The 19,602-nt window shown below is 37.7% G+C and overlaps 1 protein-coding gene across 4 annotated transcripts in view; it reads right to left on the bottom strand.

Moving 5' to 3' along the window:
• Positions 1 to 4,280: 4,280 nt before the first annotated feature.
• TMTC1 (transmembrane O-mannosyltransferase targeting cadherins 1) overlaps positions 4,281 to 19,602 on the bottom strand; it is a 230,134-nt gene continuing 214,812 nt past the window's right edge. For all 4 annotated transcript variants that reach the window (XM_080662852.1, XM_080662853.1, XM_080662850.1 and 1 more), the window contains 6 exons: positions 17,798 to 17,933; positions 16,489 to 16,633; positions 15,472 to 15,609; positions 13,724 to 13,846; positions 10,687 to 10,764; positions 4,281 to 5,837 (listed from right to left, as the gene is read on the bottom strand). In XM_080662852.1, the coding sequence (XP_080518978.1) occupies positions 5,697 to 5,837; positions 10,687 to 10,764; positions 13,724 to 13,846; positions 15,472 to 15,609; positions 16,489 to 16,633; positions 17,798 to 17,933 (761 nt within the window). In that variant the 3' untranslated portion in view covers positions 4,281 to 5,696. The remainder of the gene's footprint in view (positions 5,838 to 10,686; positions 10,765 to 13,723; positions 13,847 to 15,471; positions 15,610 to 16,488; positions 16,634 to 17,797; positions 17,934 to 19,602) is intronic.

Genomic DNA, 19,602 nt, shown 5'->3' with positions numbered 1-19,602 from the left:
AGTTAAAGATGAAAAAGAGGTTCAGGAATAGAATGAAGTTCTACAAGAGGCAAAATAGGGCCCTTTTGTTCAACTGCAGCAACAGAAGAGAAGGAAGTATTGGGTGCAGATAAGTTTGTAGATGGAGTGCAGGATGCTGACAGAGTTCCTGTTTTCTATCTTGTATTTACTCTGTAAAGGCATCTACTCAGCAAAATGAGGGAGATGTATAAAGAGTAAATGCTGACATAGTCATTGTGGCGTATGGGAAAGAGAGCAGACCCAGAGCACACAGAACAAAGTAATGCAACGCAATGAATGAATAAATGAGGGAAGGACAGAAGGTGGTCTTATTCACTTTTAAAGCAGACACCGACTAGTGACATGGATTTCAATGGGTACTAATCATGGAGCACTTCAGAGATTGAAACAAGACAGTTATTTTCATCATATTTTATATAAAATAGACATTTACATAAATTTTATTTTGGAAAGACCTAGGCAAAGTGTACATAATCAGACTTACATGGGAGATATATTCCTAACTGGCACAGCAAACATAACAAAAATGTATATTTATATACAACTGATCAAAGTAGGAAATAAAAGCATTATGAACAAAGAACATGATGCAAGTCATTTTCCTCTGAAAAAAGGAGGCATTGGTGTGAGTTACAGCAAGTCAAATGATAGCCACATTATAAAAGCAAGCCATGGCTTCTACAGATATTTTAATTTCCGAGGAGGACATTTTTAAACATATTTTTTCCCCCAGAAACGTAACAAAATCACTAATTTTTATGTGTCCAGGATGTAAAATAAGAGGTTTCTCTGCCATGGTAAAGCACTTGGGCAGTCCAATCACTTTCAGGGTTGTTTGTGTATGTGTTCTGTTGTGGTGATTATCTTAAGAATTTCTAAAACAAAGGGCAACACTTATCAGTTGTGTCTTTAGATGTAGAGGGCTTTCAATCTGGGTCAGGAGACTCATAGAGCTTGATAGTTTCTTAGAACTAATCAGTTCTTTGATGTGTGAGAAACATGACTGAGACACTGGTAACCTGCCCAGGGTGAGATGGCTCATCAGTGGCAGAGGAGGGACTAGGAACCCAGACCTCTGGATTCCTGACTTGGTGCATCCACTTATAGACCAGCAAGATGACCTCAGGAGGACATTATGTACATTGGAGACTTCCAAATGTGATACCATATTCACCACAGACACCATTGAAAATGGGAAGAAACTTCTGGATTTCTGGATATAGACACCTTTCCAGTTTGGGGTAAATGGTGATTTAAACTTGCAAATTAATAATGGTTGTATATTGTGATAGGTGCTAATTTTATGAGTTACATATCCTAAGGTTTTAATTGCAAGGACCCTTGGTAATAATAATGGAACATTTTATACAAGATAATGGATAGATAGGAATACCATCAATTCTGTTGTGCCATTTTCTTGATTGATATTAAACCATACCTTTGATTGCAGTTATTTTATTTCTTCTCTTGAAGTTACATGGTTACTAAAAAATAATGAAAAAGTGCTACTTTTGGAAGAAGTGTTTTAACATATTGATCTTTTACATAAAAAAACTTCAAGAATAATAAAAAAAGTTATACTATTAACCTATATATATTTTCTCTCTTTAAATGCTAAAAGATGGCATTTAGATAAGTTTTGCTATTACTGGGAAATACCAAAATACAGTTTAATCCAAGTAAATGTGATGTGGAAATCAGGGTAAAAATAGAAAACAAACTACTTGTAACTATATTTCCTTTGATTATTGTTATTAATACCCTATAGATTTATTAATCTAAGGTACAAATCTATCACAAATCAGAGCAAAATTTTTGTGTTTTTTAACAACTGATTCTAATGAGTACAATTAAGAAATAATTAATAAAAGCTGACATGTGTATAATTAATGCAAAGAAAGAATTATAGGGTCTAGGCATAAACTCTATATCATGGACACCTTCTTTGAGTCATAAAAAAATATGAGTTTTATATACTCAGCACCTTGTCTGGGTACATGTAAATGGCAAGGCAATTCCTGTCCATCTTAGAATTAAGAACTCTGTAAATATAGGTCAAATTATAGCTCAATTGCCACATGTGTAAAACCACCCCACCAACCCACCTGGTTTGTCAATCTTGGAATGGTAACCTCAACCAACCAATTGTGCCACAAATCAATCCTTCTTTAGAATTCTTTGGCTCATTTTAGTCTAGATTTAAAAGTTAAAACTGCGAAAGATTATAAACATCTCTTTTGTGAAATATTATAAACATCTCTTTTGTAAAAGTCATAAACTCCCATTGAAGTTGTTAGCCTGTGGTCTAACTGCATAATAGAATCAGGAGTTTCTAAAATAAAATTTCCGCCAAGTAATTTAAATCTTTGGTTTAGTTAAACTTTGTTACATCACTGAACCATGTCTTATGAATGCCATTAACAAACTGAAAACAACTGAATCGTTTTAAAAATCCTGAATAAGTTTGTAAAGCCATTCTCATGGCTCCTATGTCAAAGGACATGTTAAAGGCCTGCTGCCTATGGGGATTTTGAAGGCAAAGGGAACGGGTTCTGGGTACGATTGAAGGACAGGTTAGACAGATTGGCAGCAGGAGCGGGGAGATGTATATAAAAGGAACTCTAATGTAGCTAAGAAAAATGGCAAATGATGCTCAGAGTAACAGTCACAAATGAAACTCTGATCATTGGATCAAGTGTTCAGCCAGACTAAAGCAACTCCTTAGCCACCGTCTCCTACCCAGCACCTGCTACATATTTAAGGTCCTAGGACAAAATACAATTGCAGGACTCCTGCTCAAAATTATTAAGAATTTCAATCAGGGAATTCAACCAAGCATAAGGTGCTCCTGGGTACAGGACCCTGAGAGACTGTGTAGACTGCACATCCGTGAAGCAGGCTCTGCAATTCCATCGCAGAAAGGGGTTATCGACTCACACGCCGGTCATGCTTCCTGAAGGGCAACCTGGATGCACCTCCATGACTAGCCAGGTCACTCAGCTTTTACTTTGATAAGCATGGATTCCACATATTATTTCATGTTACAAGGACCAAACAAAAATAGTTAAAAATATACTTAATATCCTTGGAAAAATAATGTGATTTATTTTCTTATAGGCACCATTTCAACTATGAGAATTATTTCATTGGCCACATCTCAGTGAAGGTATTAACTCAGGACAAAATACCTGATGTATTTAATGTGCACACAGAATGAGAAAGGAGGTCGGGGGAAAGGGAGAGAGAGAGAGAAAAAACAAAAACAGACATGGAGTTGGTGGAGGGGAAGCACCCAAAAGAACACAGAAAAAGTATCCTGAAGGCCATGTGACTCTTCCCAACCACCCCCCTCTCGCCCCCACCCACCACCCGAGATCTTTAGGCTGTAATTGCTATTTCAATTAATCCAACAAATGTACTCTCATAGCTTTCGCAGCACTTCAACAAGTAAGGCATAATTGCTTTTCAAAATGTGGGGCTCAGTCTTTCCCATTACCTTTCTAGGTGTGAGTTTTGGTTACAGATCATTCTAAAAAGTTGCAATTACAGCTCTAGATATTAGTTTTAGGTAGAGCTTCGTATTATTAATTTTAGGGGTAGGTATAATAATAGTATATTTTTCAAATGTACGGTGGAACCTTTCTTGGCCTTAAGACTATAGAAATATATTTTTAAGGAGAGGAATAAAAATACTTTAAATAAAATTTTGGAACATTTTTTGATATATAACATTAAAAGAGTATTAAAAACAGACAATCAGAATGGTAATATAAACATTATTAGATTATTGATGCACACAGATATATGCTAATGCAATTTCTATAATCCTTTGTATTTAAAAATTCCTTGTACCATCACTTTCTAAAAAAGTTTTTTTTTCCTTTTATCTAGATTTACTTTGACCTTCTCTCTCCTCACTGACTCCTGCCAAAATACCCATACAGGGGCACTGCTCTCTGATACTGGGCTGAAAAGGAGCAGAAGAGTTTGTTTGTTGTTTTTTGTTACCATACCCTGGCCTAAGCGTGGGAAATATGTGTGCCTTCAAATTACTGTATCTCCATGGAACCTGGCTCAGCACTGTGAATCGCACTGCCCAGAGGTTTTGTTTAATTTTTTATGATGATGACCAAATTAAAACCAGGTATTCCAATTTCAAAATATATACCAAAATATCCTACTACCCAAACCCTGAAGAGGCTGAGCCCCAATTTCTTTAACTTTAGCAAGTGAATAATCAATGCAACTTTTTTGAGGTGCTGTTAAAACTTAACTGCTTTGTAATTTAGATTTATAATGCTTGTATGATTGGTTTTAAAAGCTGTTATTAAAACAACTATGTACAATGAAAAAACTGTGTGTGTATATATATTAAATATTTTATAAGTTATGAAATAAATAATACTAAAAAACAAATGTCAATTGATAAGTTCAACTTTGCCTTCCTTACTTTAAAATATAAATATATATTTTTTAAATTATGAATTTAGAATTTTTTCCTAGATTTTTTTTGAGCATTCTCTATGAATTCTCCAAAATTACAAATACGGAACCAAGAATTCTGGGTTTACATCGCTCACATTTTAAGCACAGAATTCTCATTGAGCCTAGGAAGACAAAATAATAAAGCTCTCTTTCCATTTAGGCCATAGTCTATGACGATTTCTATGATATATTGTAAAGATTCCTAGGTGGTTAAATATATTTTTCAAAAAATAATAAATCTCATGATGTCTAAATGTTAAAATAATAAAGTAGAACATTTCTCTCAGTTAACATCTTTAATAATTCTCATGTAGAATATACTATTTTTTCCTTCACCAAAATAATAATAAATGTGGTGGCAGAAACATTTATGATTTTAAAAGTACTTTTGAAATCTTCAAGCAGAACTACTACTCTACTTGCAATAAATTTTAAATTTTCCATAAAGAATTAGGGGGACCAAGATTCTTGATTTTCCCCCAGGGGTAAGAATATCCATACATAATTCCAGAAGCTTCCTTTTTTATATGTTAGGCGATAGGAAAAACTTGCATCAGAGTGGAATTTAATTTACTATTCTGTAGGGCTCTAGCAATATCTTCAGGGGACTATTAGATCAAGCTCACTTAACAACAGCCCCTTTCTCCACATATTTTGGAAGGTTCTACAAAAACTTATTTGATATTCCTTTCTGGTTCTGGAGAATTAAATGAGCCACCTCTTGGTAGAATTTCCCAAATGGCTTATCTCAGAGGAATAATCCTCTTCGAAATATCCCATTAAAAAGCAAAGATCTGACTTCATAGCATTTCCAATTTCTGTATTACTGGGACATAAAAGTTTAAACTAAGAGAGAGAACCAGATCTCTGGGTTGCAAAAGCCGAGAAATATATGGAAGGAAATTTGGAGTTAAAGCAAAAAAAACCCCAAAAACAATCTGTAAAATGTTGTTGTATTCCTTCCCTCTCTGGCCTCCTTGCTCTTGCTTGCTCTTTTTTATCTTTTTTTCATGGAGATGCAAGTCCCACAGCACAGGGTTACCAGCGAGTGTCTCCAAATGTGCCCCCTGGACTGGGAGTGAGAGGAAAGCTCCATTGGTTGTCTTGCTGACGTGACAGCAAGGCCTCCATCACTTCTTCCTCCTCCAGAGGCACCAGCAACTTGTCCGTCCAGATGACATCCAGTGCTGCTATGTTTGATCCTTTTCTCGAACTTCTTGTAATCGTTTTTCTAGGCGATCCAATTTGGCCAGATTTTCCTGAAGCAGTTTGCTGTCTGGAACCAGCAGTAAGGCTCGCTCATAATAAGCTCTTGCAGACACATAGTTTCCCTGTTGAGAGAGAGAATAATCTGATCCCTCAGAACGTTCTGTAGGAGGATGGAGAGACTCGGAAACAGCCCTTCCCGCCCCGTTGAACATGAATGTCCTCACTAAGGAAACCTGTGTGCATGGGTAGTTGTATCCTTATCTGCTGGTGCTTTTGGAGAATCCATTTGTTTTAAGTACCAACCCAGCTGGAGAATGTGAATGATAGAACTTACACCATAGGGCAAATGGCAGAAAACAGATTTTCAATTCTACTAATGCAGGGTATGAGGCTGGCATTTCATAGGGTTAGTACTATTCCTCCTCTAGAATCAAATGGAGCCATGGCAGGAGAAATTAGAGGGAGGGAGGGAGAGAGAGAGAGAGAGAGGGGGAAGGAGGGAGGGAGGGAGAGAACAGGGGGACGAGGGGAGGGGGAGAGATAGAGCGAGAGAAGTGCATGTGTGGGGAAATGGTTTTGAAACGCCTAGAGCAGTGGTCAGCAAACTGCGGCTCGCGAGCCACATGTGGCTCTTTGGCCCCTTGAGTGTGGCTCTTCCACAAAATACCACGGCCTGGGCAAGTCTATTTTGAAGAAGTGGCATTAGAAAAAGTTTAAGTTAAAAAAATTGGGCTCTCAAAAGAAATTTCAATCGTTGTACTGTTGATATTTGGCTCTGTGGACTAATGAGTTTGCCGACCACTGGCCTAGAGTAATAATACAAAAGTAAATAGTTTAGAAATCTATAATGCCTCCTTAGTGGTAGGAGTTATTTTAATCTTCAAATTAAACAAACAAACAAAAAGCAACCAATACAGCCCTTTGCTAATTCAGCCTTTATTGCAAATGTAGGATTTTTATAAACTGAAAAGAACTGGTAAGTATATGGAGTCACATTTATCCAATATTCTAGGTGTGTGACAATATGTACCTGCTGGATACTTTTCAAGGAGGAGAGCAGGTATGTCATTTCTGACCTGCTGGAGACATCTGTCTCTGTCCTCTGCTGGCCCCATCTAACTGGCAACCATGCATACCTGGTTCCAGATGGTCCATGGCGAATTAGTCACAAGCATTAACCTTTTCCAGCCCCCTTCCTGCTACTAAATGTGTACTAAGAATATTAGAAATCTTTCCATTCCAAAAATATATATTTGCTCTATTTAATTCAGTTACAGCTCAGTGTGGATGAAAACCGGTCTCTCTCTAAATTTCCATCACAATTTAAAGTAGTATTCTCTTGGTGTGAAGGTATTCTCTATGTATGCAATAGCAACTAATATTTATTGGATGCTTATCCATCTTCCAAATAAATTAATATGTGTCAAGAGCTTAGACACAGCCTAACACACAGTGAGCACGCAATCTAATACCATCATTATTGTTATAATTCAATGACTCTCCAGGCTCTGTGTAAACACTGTCTGTTTCTTACGGCATTCACTTGGCATATCTCTGAAAAGGAAGGTGGAAATGACCTAACAGGAAATTGTACATTGGGAATCCAGGGCCTGGCATGCACACAATGAAGATATTTCTGATTATTAACACTGATGCTGATAAGAGGCTAAAAAGAATTCCAAACAAATGAGAACCTGGATTTGCTACATTAAATTATTTTTTTCAACTCAAACATTTATCTTCCAAGTGTCTTCTGCCATTTATTAAGCTTAGCACACACATGCAAACAACTGAACTTGTGGCTCTTCAAGTGGCCTCAAAGTATGTTTTTACTGCAGTTGATTTTGAAATTGTCTTCAAAGACGTTTCTCTGAATGTAGGTCTCAGTCTGGTGCCCTGGCATCGCCCTCTCTGATCACCAGCTTTCTCCCTCGGCCCGGCCTGTGCCCTCTCGCAGTCGGACAATCCCCAAGGGGTCCTTAGCACTGCCACCATGCCACCACTGCCACTAGGCTAGCCAGCCGTGAGCCGGGCTTCTGGCTGAGTGGCGTCCCCCCCTGAACCCCGCCCCCGCCCCGTGGGAGCACACTGACCACCAAGGGGGCAGCTCCTGTGTTGAGCGTCTGCCCCCTTGTAGTCAGTGCACATCATAGTGACTGGTCGTTCCCCCGTTCAGTTTATTTGCATATTAGCCTTTTATTATATAGGATAAGAATTCAGTTGCTCACTTGCACCAACATTTCAAATCCTGGATTTGAAATCCAGCCACATGTGGCTGGCTAGCAGCTCTGCCTTGGACATGGAACATTTCCATCACTGCAGAAAGTTCCATTGAACAGTGCCATCGAGAAAATGCTTTAATGTCATAAGGCAGGATTGAATATAGGACTTTATGATATGGCCCTACTGATGCAACTCTTTGATTATAAAGAACGTATCATATTGTAGCTTTTTTGGTCTAGCCATTCATCCTATATAAAACTTCAAAACAATATCATTTTTTTTATTACCAAGTAGTATGAGCAAGATGCAACTCCTTTCCTCCCACCCCTGTGTCACCTCCTTGCAAATCCTTATTCCAACTCCCACCCTACGGCAGCCCTTAGTCGTTCCCAAGCTTCACGCAGGCTCAGGCAAGGAGTGAGGGTGAGGTATGGGACAACACTGCCTGACGCACATGCTACCCGGCGATGCAAAAGACAGAAAGTGAATGATTGCTGTTGAAGGCCTCGTAATGAGAATCCTGCATTCTAATGGTGCCATCAAAATGACCACATCCAAGGGAAATATGGTCAGCAATATTATGACAACTTTGCATAGTGGCTAAGTCAGTGGTTGCTAGACTTAGTGTGGTGACCACATTGTAAGGTAAATAAATGTCAAATCACTATATTGTACACTTGATACTAATATAATATTGGATGCAACTAAACTTAAAAAAATTTTTAAATGACCACATTCAAGTCATGTGCCTGGTCTATATATAAATATATGACTCACTGATATTAGACCATTTTTAAACTATAAACATAGCAACTTTATATTGTTCAACTAATACATGATGTTATAAAAAATGAAAAACAGGATATATTAACTTTTTATCAGTGCATTTACTACATTTAAAAAAACACACTCAATATATCCTTCTTTAACTCCCAGACACCTTTTCAAGGGGCAGTACTTCGAAATTTAAAGTAACAGGTTCATTTATTAATCTAAGAAGGTATAATAAATGTACTATCGTCTTTGTGTTTATAGACTTTTTAGACACTCTTCACTATATAGTTTTACTTTTTCTAATTAATAATTAAACCCATTACTTTAAATGCAGATGCGCTGCTTCTAAAAATATAGTGAGCATATTACTTGAAAATTCAACTATTTAATATACGATTTAAATATTTAACATTATTATGTTACTATTTTATTTATTTATTTTTTTAAATATATTTTATTGATATTTCACAGAGAGGAAGGGAGAGGGATAGAGAGCTAGAAACATCGATGAGAGAGAAACATCGATCAGCTGCCTCCTGCACACCTCCCACTGAGGATGTGCCCGCAACCAAGGTACATGCCCTTGACCGGAATCGAACCCGGGACCTTTCAGTCCACAGGCTGACGCTCTATCCACTGAGCCAAACCGGTTTTGGCTATGTTACTATTTTAAAAGTAAACTCATTCTATGTTTCCCAACTAGATGTTGCTAGACAACCTAGAACATTATGAAGATCAAAGCTCTGGTTACGTGGCTCTGATAAATGTCATGCTTGGATTCACCACTAATGTCCTTCTATTAGATTAGTCACAGAGTAACTGATAGAAGTCTGAAAATAGCTAAACAAGAGTGATCCTAAAAGTCATGTCAGCCCATGGTGTTTCTCTGCTCAAAGTCCCCCAAGGACCCTAACTCATTTGGCATAAAAGCTAAAGGCCCTACAATCCCCTTTAAGACTCTGCATGATTAGACCTTATGACCCCTCTGACCCCAGCTTCTACCATTTTTTTTCTCACTTTCCTCCTCAAATACAGCAAGCTCACTTGTACCTCAGGAATTTTGCACATGATCATTCTTTATTTTTGCTACATGGTTTCCTCTCTTCTGGTCTCTGCTCAAATATTACTTTTTTAACTGAGGCCTTTCCTAACCACTATAATTCAAAATTTGAGCCCTTACCCCCTGACATTCCTATCTTCTTTCTCTCTTTTTTCTCCATAGTACTTATTACCAACTGATATATTTTATGTGTGTAAATATGTCTGTATGTGTTTATTTACTTATTGCCTAGTTCCCCCTTCCAGAATGTTCACTCTAAGAGGACAGGACTTTTTGTTTTATTTGTTCATTGTGGTATTCCGAGTGCCTGAAGAGTACTTGGCACAAAGGATACTCTATAAATGCCTCTCAGATGAATGGGTGAATGAATGAATCTCTGACTTTATTAGTTATAGATATAATCTCCCAAAGGGTCATTTTCAATAATTCACAAAACAAAACAACCACAAACAAGCAACCTGGTTTTTCGGTAAAAGGTTAGAGAATGAAAGATACATTAGGTATAAGAAATAGTAATGTAATATTTAAAGTAACACTTGCTCTAGACAGCGAGTTAAACTGCAGGAAAATAAACTACACTGAACTCCAACAAGGCTGTTAGCTCACATACGCAGATTTTACCTGTTCTATCATGATACCTCTCAAGTGCAGATGATTTTCTTTGTGATAAACAAAATCATGGAATCTAATTTATATAGATTTACTCTTTAAATGGCTTCCTGATACTGACTATCTAGAATACAAAGTGAGAATAAACTGTGCTAATTTTACTTTTAAACAATTATGTTTGGGGTATTTAAATAATTCAAGGAGTAAATTAGTAACAGTTTCTCAGTCTTTTATGAGAGAAGAAAGACAGAAAGAGAAAACATCTTGGAAAAGCCGGTTCACCGGGAAGTGGATTCTTCTCATACCTTGATGTGCTGGATTCCACCCATGTTCATCCAGGCCTGCGCTTGATCTGGATTTAGTTCCACGGCAGCTTTATAGCTCTAAATATATAAGAAATACCTTCAGGTTGGGAATCGAAAAGAATCCACCTTTACCACTACATAACTGTGAAAACCACTTTCTTTGTATGTGAAAATCTAAATGGTTAAGAAAACGAACAGCCACTTCTGGTTCACAGGGGATCCATTTATTTCTATTAATTTTTAACGCAGATGAGTCTAAAGTAGAGGAAATGGAAATGTGTAATTTCCTTGCAGAGCTAATATTTAGACTTGAGACTGAGATGCCTGCAGGGAATTCGGGAGATTTCTATTATAGTGAATCATTTCCCCTTGGCCTTGTCCTGCAAGAAATTGGTGCTTTTGGCCTTTTTCACTATAAATGGAGTTTGTAAGGATTTTTTTTTTTTTTTTAATAATCATAAGATCTTAGTTTCCTAAACAGCTTAACCCTACAATATCACTGACCTGGTTATTTGGTCTATACTTGAAATCTTGCAGGATGCTCATTACTCCTTTAAGGATTTCTATTTTACTAGGGGATAGTTTTAAAAACTATCCCCTAGTAAAATAGAAAGCCTTTCTTTTCTTTTTCTTTCATATGAAAGTTCTTCAATCTTTGAAGATAATTACTTGACCCTTGAATACTTTTTTTTTGTGCCTAAATAACTTGCATCCTATTAATTTATATTTGTGAGGTATATTTTTTAAATTTTTTTATTAAGGTATTATATGTGTACATATCTTACCATTGCCCCCCCCACCCCACTCCCATACATGCCCTCACCCCCCAATGTTTTGCATCCGTTAGTTACTTATATGCATGCATATAAGTCCTTCAGTTGATCTCTTATTTCCCCCACCTCTCCCTAACCTTCCCGCTATAATTTGACAGTCTGTTTGATGCTTTACTGCCTCTGTATCTATCTTTTTGTTCATCAGTTTATACTGTTTTTCATTATCCCCAAATGAGTGAGATCATGTGGTATTTTTCTTTCATTGACTGGCTTATTTCACTTATTTTGTTTGTTGTTTTGCATCAAAGGCATGCTCACCACTGAGTTTTGCTTTTTAAGAGTAGTCATCTTAAATATAACTAAATGCTGTGAGTATTGCCTTTACAAAATGTTTAATTACAAAGCTAGGTATCTGTGTGTGTATATAGTTTAATACTCCTTGCTATTTTCTTTAGCAAGAAGGCAACTGACCAGATCCATAAAGTAATGAGAATCTGTTAAGAAACTATATGCTCTTAAAAATATGCTTAAAAGTCTTGAAGAATATGTCTTAATTTTTATCAACAGAGATAGGATGTAGTACGGATGGAGTGTAGATTCAAATTCTGGATCCATTTCTTATCCTCTGTGTGACCTTGAGCAAGATCATAACCTCTGATTCTCAAGTTTTTCCAACTGTAAAAGGAGACAGTGACCATGAGTTTCTTATATGCTTGTTGTGAATATTAAATTACTAAATACATGTGAGTCATACATAAAAGTACTATCACATTTTAGCTGTGATTAATAACTAATGGCTGTACTCCTAGTCTTCAGAAATCCAGCTACTCTGAATATTTGATCCACTGGTCAAGCAACTAGACAATATTTTTGTTTTCCATACAATATATAAGATACAGAAAGATACAGACCCCATGTAAATATTCATAATTAAATGACTAATTATTTAATCATTAAATGGTCATGTTAGTTTTAAATAACTTAAGAACGATGGTATAGAAAACGTTCCCAAGGCAAGAGAAAACGCACGGTTCTGCCTGAAATATGCCACCATTCCTGTTTGAAGGGTCTAATTTTCCCTCAATTATCTTCACATGTGTTTTCCAATCATACTTTAAAAGCCACCCACAGTTTATTTAAAGAAAACGATAAAATCTCATTTGAGATTTTATTTTCCGATGATATATTTAGTGTCACTTTTTTACTACATTAATTCCAACTTGTGGCTTTACCAGGCACAAGAGAAATGTCTGGTATCTGTAACATTTCTACTCATACTTGTAAATGTCTTTTTTATTTCAGGTTGGGCATCAGCTGTATTCCAGAGCTGTACCTATTGAACACCTGTAAGATGCATCATACTGTATTTATTTATTTATTTTTCATCATACTGTATTCATACTGTATTTATTTTATTTTATTTTTTATCATACTGTATTTATTTTATTTTTTTATCATACTGTATTTATTTTATTTTTTTCATCATACTGTATTTATTTTATTTTTTTCATCATACTGTATTTATTTTATTTTACTTTTTTATCATACTGTATTTATCTTATTTTTTTCATCATACTGTATTTATTTTTATTTTTTTCATCATACTGTATGTAGAACACAGGAGGAATCAGACCCTTTGCACAAGGAAAAGTGCAGCCTAACTGGGGAGCCAAAATGCATGCACACAGTGCACACGGTGGCCAGGGAGGGGAGCAAGAAAGGACTGAATACTACAACTTAATATATGGCCTGCTCAAATGACTGGTGGAGACGTAAGTGTTTTCAGCATTCAGTGGCATCACGGTCACTAGGAGAAAGGATGGCCCAGAGAGCTTCCCGGGGGAGGAGGACCCAGGCTGTGCTGGTGAATGAGTGGGAATCGGCAAGGGGAGGCGGGGGTGGTACAAGGACGTGTGGATAGGCCCAATGCTATTCAGGCACCAGTCCAGCTGGAAGAGATGGTATTGAATACAAACAGAGAGAGAGGACAGAGGAAGAGAGAGACAGAGAGAGAGAAAGAACAGCTGATATGAGGGCAAAACATAGAATGCTCCAAACAACAAGTTAATGATAATTCAGAAAATAATGCAGAGGTATCACAGGATTCTGAGTAGTCAAAAACCAGAAGCTCAATTATAAAAAATGAACTTTTAATGTTAAGTTGATTAATCAGAAACTTCACAAACATGCCAATGATCTTAGATTCAGGGAGTATTAATTTCAATTCATGAATTTAACAACATAATTTGACTAAGTGTTTGTACCTCAAAAGCTTTGTCCAGAAGGTTCTGCTCTCTTAGTTGGTTTCCTTTTGTGAAAAAAAGTTCGGAAATGACCTTTGGGTCCTTTGGTTTCAGCTGGAGAGCCTTGTCTATAGCGTCAAGTGCCTGCATGGGTTGGAAATTAAGACAGAATAAATGTAGATTAGATAAAGGAAAACAAATTTAAATGATAAAATTTATACTTTTTTTTCTTTAAAAATTTTTTTTTCCAGGTCCTCTTTTTATTTTTTATTAAAAATTTTTATTGATTTCAGAGAGGAAGGGAGAGGGAGAGAGAGAGAAAGAGAAACATCAATGATGGGAATCATGGATCGGCTGCCTCCTGCACTCCCTCACTGGGGATGGAACCCACAACCCGGGCATATGCCCCTGACCAGAATCGAACCCTGGACCCTTCAGTGCACAGGCTGATGCTCTATCCACTGGCTAGGGCTACTTTTTGTTCTTATGAACTAGCTGGGGTGGTGAGTGACAATCAATTCTTCATTCTCTCTAATGTTCTCATTGAGAAACAATTTAGCTCTGATGAAGTAACTTCCTTAGGCTCCAGGTTTCCATTTATATTAGTGACAATGAAATGTCCCTGAATCACTTTACAGGGAGGTTGTGTAATCCAGTTGAAAGAAAACAAAATATTTCCCTGACTGTGTGCCCATCTGGACCCTCCCACAGCCTCTGCTTCGGTGCCTGGTGCTCACTCTGCCCTCGCCATGCACTGCTCCAGCCCATGCAGCCAGAGGTCTCTTCGAAGGACACACCTGATGGTGTTGCTCTTCTGCTTAAAACCCCAAGGCTTCTCCCAGGATAAGGAACAAGACTTTTGTCCTGGTTCCAAGCCTTGAGGTCTAGACCCCAACATACTCTGCAGCCACATGTTCCACTGCACCCTGCTCCCTCATGCCCTGCCCTCAGACAGGCTAATTGCTGCTGCCACAGGGCCTTTGCATGTGCTTTTTGGCCTGGAATGCTCTTCACTGCCCACCTTTTGTCAAATAATCCCTATTCATCACTCAGCCCTCACCTTCACATCACTCTGCAAGGAACCTGACCTCCAATACCACTCAGGTCCCCTGATTATATCCTTGTCAGGGACCATGTCATTCTTCATGACATCGCTGAGCACAACCACAATTCTACTACATTAATTTTGTGATTACTTGTTCAATCTCTGTCTCCTGTAAACTCCTGTCTACTGTAAATTCCATGAGGACAAGGGTGATGATTGTTTTGTTTGTTTGTTTGTTTGTTTTTTGTCATACCACTTTATTCCTGGTGCATACTACAGTGTTTGACATATAGTAGGTGTTCAATCAATATTTTGTTGAATTAGTTCATGAATTTACTGGTTATGTAAAATGGAGAGAAACAATAACAGGGTTAATGACCTACCTTACAGGTTTGTTGTAAGGATTGTATAAAATATATTTAAAGAACATAGAAAATGATAAAGTATATAAATCTTAGTCTTTATCTTTTCTAGAGTTAGCTGAAAACAAACTGAGATAATGCCACATAAAAATCTTCAGACCAAGAATGCGCCAAGCACATATTACGTCAAGGGGATGATATCTTAAGAGTTAGAGGGATAGCTGTGAAAAGCACCCATAAGATAGGAAAAGCCAACTGATGATATTCAAGACAGCTCAGCCTTATTACTGTGCAGCCTGAGCCCATTTAGGGGCTCCCCTTTTGCTACCCACGAATCCAAGAAACTCCAGTGTCCTCTCTACCTTGTTGTGCTGCTCCTGCTTGCTGTAGATTGCTGACAGCAGGCGATAGCATTCGAGGCATCCAGTGTCCTCTGATACAATGTGATTGGTCATCTTTTCAGCTTCTTTCGTCTGACCCATCATGGCCAAAACCTGAGCCTGCAAAACCACACTGACCTTGGCTTAGAGACATTTCATTATTACCTTATCAAATAAAGCATCCTTGAGTGGAGGCACTGGGAAACACCCCAGACAAAAGTGCTGAGCATTTGTTTGTGACACACGGAGAGGGACAAATCGCCACAGCATCGAGGCTTTAACTTTTGTTGCCTGTTTATTTATGTATGCGCATACATTTCCATGTGAACGGCGGGACCGTTAAAAATATCCAATGAAATGACTTGTGCCTTTTTAAAAAGTTGACTAAATATGTCAAAAGAGAAATGATTTCCTGTGTTTGTAACAAGATAAGTTTCATGTGCTACTAATCTAAGGAAAAGAAGTATTGATCCAAAATTGAAATAAAAAATGTTGTTAATTTCCCTGACTTTGAAAACCATACTGTGGTTATGTTAGAGAGTCCTTATTCTTAGGAACTATATACTGATTATTTAGAAATCAAAAGAATGAGACCTATAATTCTCAGGAAGAAATAACATATATTAATAATACGTATATGCACATAAAATATGCACATGTATACATATATGTCATACACACATACATACATACATGAGAAGGTGGTAACAAATGCATAAAAATGCTGAAAACTGATCAATCTGGGTGAAAGAGGATATGGGAGTTATTTAATATTCTTGCAAATTTTTGCAAGTTTAAAATTATTTCCAAACAAAAATTTAAAAGTATTTTTAGCATCCATGTCTTGTGTAAATGGCTCTAACAGTGGTTAAATGAATATTCATAACATGGATATATTATAGCAATTCCGGTTCCCGTTCTGAGGCCTACTGATTACAGCTCCCTCAACTGCATGCTCTGTATCTGTTCCCACCTTTTCTGCTTAGCCCACATACTCACCAGGGCCAGGCGGAGTTCCCGGTGAGAAGGCTGAAGTGCCGCAGCTTCCCGGTAAATCTTCAAGGCCTCTTCGTATCGGCCGGTGTTGTAGAATAGTGCTCCCAAAGGCGACAGTGTCTCCGCTTTGCGTGCCACCTTCAGGGCGCTGGGTTTTAAGAAAGGTGAATTGTGGGTGTCTTGCTGTTAGCATTACAAATGAAAACTTTGTAAAGTACAAGTTTTCTAGATGTAATTTACTTAAAGGATATTTTTCCTTACATGATATTACCCTACTATCCCCCCTTTTTGATTAATGGAGGCTTTTGTAAATTTTATAATGCAGTCTTGATAGAGGCAAAGAAGCATTGAACAGACTGTCAAACTACAGCGGGAAGGCAAAGGAGGCTGTGGGGGGGGTGGGGGGGCTGTAAGAGATCAACCAAAGGACTTGTACGCATGCATATAAGCATAACCAATGGATAAAAGACACTGGGGGCGGGGCAGGTAAAGGCATGTACTGGGGGGAAGGGGAGGCCGGGGGGAGGTCAATGGGGAAAAAAAAAAGGAGACATATGTACTACTATTTGTAATACTTCAAACAATTAAAAAAAAATAAAAAAAATAAATGCAAATATATATATATAAAAAAAAAGAAAGGTGAATTAACACTTTTCTTCTGATAGGCACATTTCCAAAGGTCAAAACTTAGGGATGGCTGTCCAGGTTTGAGAATTTGTGCCAATATGATCTTTGTTTTTATACCAAGAAAAATGTTTAAACAACATTGCTCTGCCATTTTCTGATTATATGAATAGCTCTAGTGGCCTAACAGCGTGGAAACTGAGCCCCCAGGGTCCATTCCATCAATGGTGATAGACTTGTTGTGATGTGTGCATAATATTTCATTTATATCCACTTTTGAAACTGCTGTTGGTGCTTTGGGTTGCAGTCCATCACTTCAGAAAACAGTGGGGATTAAATTCCAACCTTGGTTTAGCACTATGTTCTAACCAGCAGGCAAGAAAGTCATTAACTGGGATACCACTGACAGTGTTGCATTGTTCTCTTTGGTGATAAGAATCTGTTTTGCCTGCAGTGGCAAAATTTGTTAGCATTCTGATAATATACCTGTCCCAATGAATTAAAAATTTGATGCTGTAGTCAATAATATCATAAAAACAGTCCAGGGACAGGTGGTTACTAGCTTTATCGTGGTGGTCACATCGTAAAGTATATAAATGTAGAATCACCTAAAACTAATAGTCAAACTGTTGATGGGCATTTGCAGAGGTCTTAGGGCGACTTATAAAGTTGAAGGAAAGACGTTTACCGTTTGTACCACTCTTCAGCCATGCTGTTGTCTCCCAGAGACCTGTAGAGCCTCCCCAGGTTCACCATGGCCACGTCATGACTCGGGCTAAGTTTGATGGCCTGTTGGTAATGGGCCACTGCCTTCTCGGGAGAGCCTATAACCAGAGGTGCGTGAGTAAGAGTAGAACATGCCTTAATTATAAAATACACGAGGGCTTTAATTTATCTTCTGATGTAGATCATTCTTCTTACAGAGCCATGCCATCAATTATTCAGCATGTGAATTACTGTGCATTCGGGCTTCTTGCCACTGCCTAACTTTGCGCCATTTAACTATTCATTCCCATTTCCAAAGAAATTAACAATAAAAAAGCAATAGAAACTGTTGGGCAAATTCTTGCACTCCATTATGCTCTGCTTGGGGCTCTCGCCCCTCCCGGTGATTTTCCTGTTATTTTCATTGTAGGTTTCCAGCAAACAATCTAACTCAGTTTCCAGGGACCGCCTCCACCTGGCTTCCATCTGCGCCTGGTCCCACCGGTTACTCTGATTGACCCCTTATAAGAGACATAAATATTCCGCTCCCCCTACTCTGCCCCGCTGATGCCGTTTTGGTCTTAGTCCTTCTGCTAGCAGATATAACAATAAATCTATAATTCATAATTCTTTACCCCTTTTGGCCTCATGCGTTCTTTCTTTGGTGACCCTAACAGAAACTAAAACCCATTTCTTTTAATATATATATATATATATATATATATTATTAATTTTAGTCAAAGTGTTTTCTGGCCATTACCCTAGCTAATATGATGTGTTGAGATTATCAGTGGTTGTTATTTATAAAGATATGTTGCTACTCATTATGCCAAAACATGGAATTGGCTATTATAGAAAGAAAATTGTCCTGAAGCAATTTCTAAGGGTCTGTCTCAATTACTATACTATAGCATCGCCCCTGAAACACTGCTTTAAATAAGCATGTATTGCAGGAAGAGATTAACCAAAAAACTTATATGCATATATGCATAACACATGAACACAGACAATAGTGTAGTGAAGGCTGGGGGAGGGGGTAGGAGTGGGTTGGAGGGGAGCAATCAGAGGAAAAAGGGGAAATCTGTAATACTTTCAACAATAAAGATAAATTAAACGTAAATAAACAAATTAGCATGTATTAGCTGTACCTAAAAAATATTTTTAATCACATATTTTTAAAAGGTATTTATTTTAAAAAATAATGCCACCTGGCATTTGTCCAATACATGGTACATTTTAAAACACTTTAATTAAGTGATCTCATATGATCTTTGCAGGTATTTTTGATGCTAGTTAGCTGCCTACTGATACCACTTAGCTGTCTCTTGGGACTTAGGAGTTATTTTAGGATAAACAAAATTATTGCTTACAGATACAGAGACTAAGGTGCAAAGTCATTAAGAGACTTGACAAGGATCCCAGGGCAAGTGAGGGTAAAGGCCAGAACTAGAATCAAGTCTCTCCAGTCTGATAAGGTTCTCCAAAGAAGCTTCCTGGGAGAGTACGTCTAAGTAATCGAGTGGTAGAAGAGTCTAACGTTTAAATGGAGTGGGGTGTTATGACCCGCACAGGCATCTTCTCAAGCCCACCTTTTTTGAAGTTTAAGTAGGAGTGCCAGATTACTGGTGGATGGGGAGAATTTCACCAGTATAAAAACAGAAATACAGAGAAAGCAGTGGGAAGATATATAGTATTGTCAGTGATGTTTATTGGGGTGGAGTTTTTGTTGAAGTAGAAGGAAGAGGACTGGATCAGGCAAAGGGTGTCTTCTGGTGTTTACATCTTTGT

Source organism: Plecotus auritus (genome assembly GCF_963455305.1).
Source record: "Plecotus auritus genome assembly, chromosome: 3".
Lineage (NCBI taxonomy): Eukaryota > Metazoa > Chordata > Mammalia > Chiroptera > Vespertilionidae > Plecotus > Plecotus auritus.
This window is presented reverse-complemented; position numbering and strand designations above follow the sequence as displayed.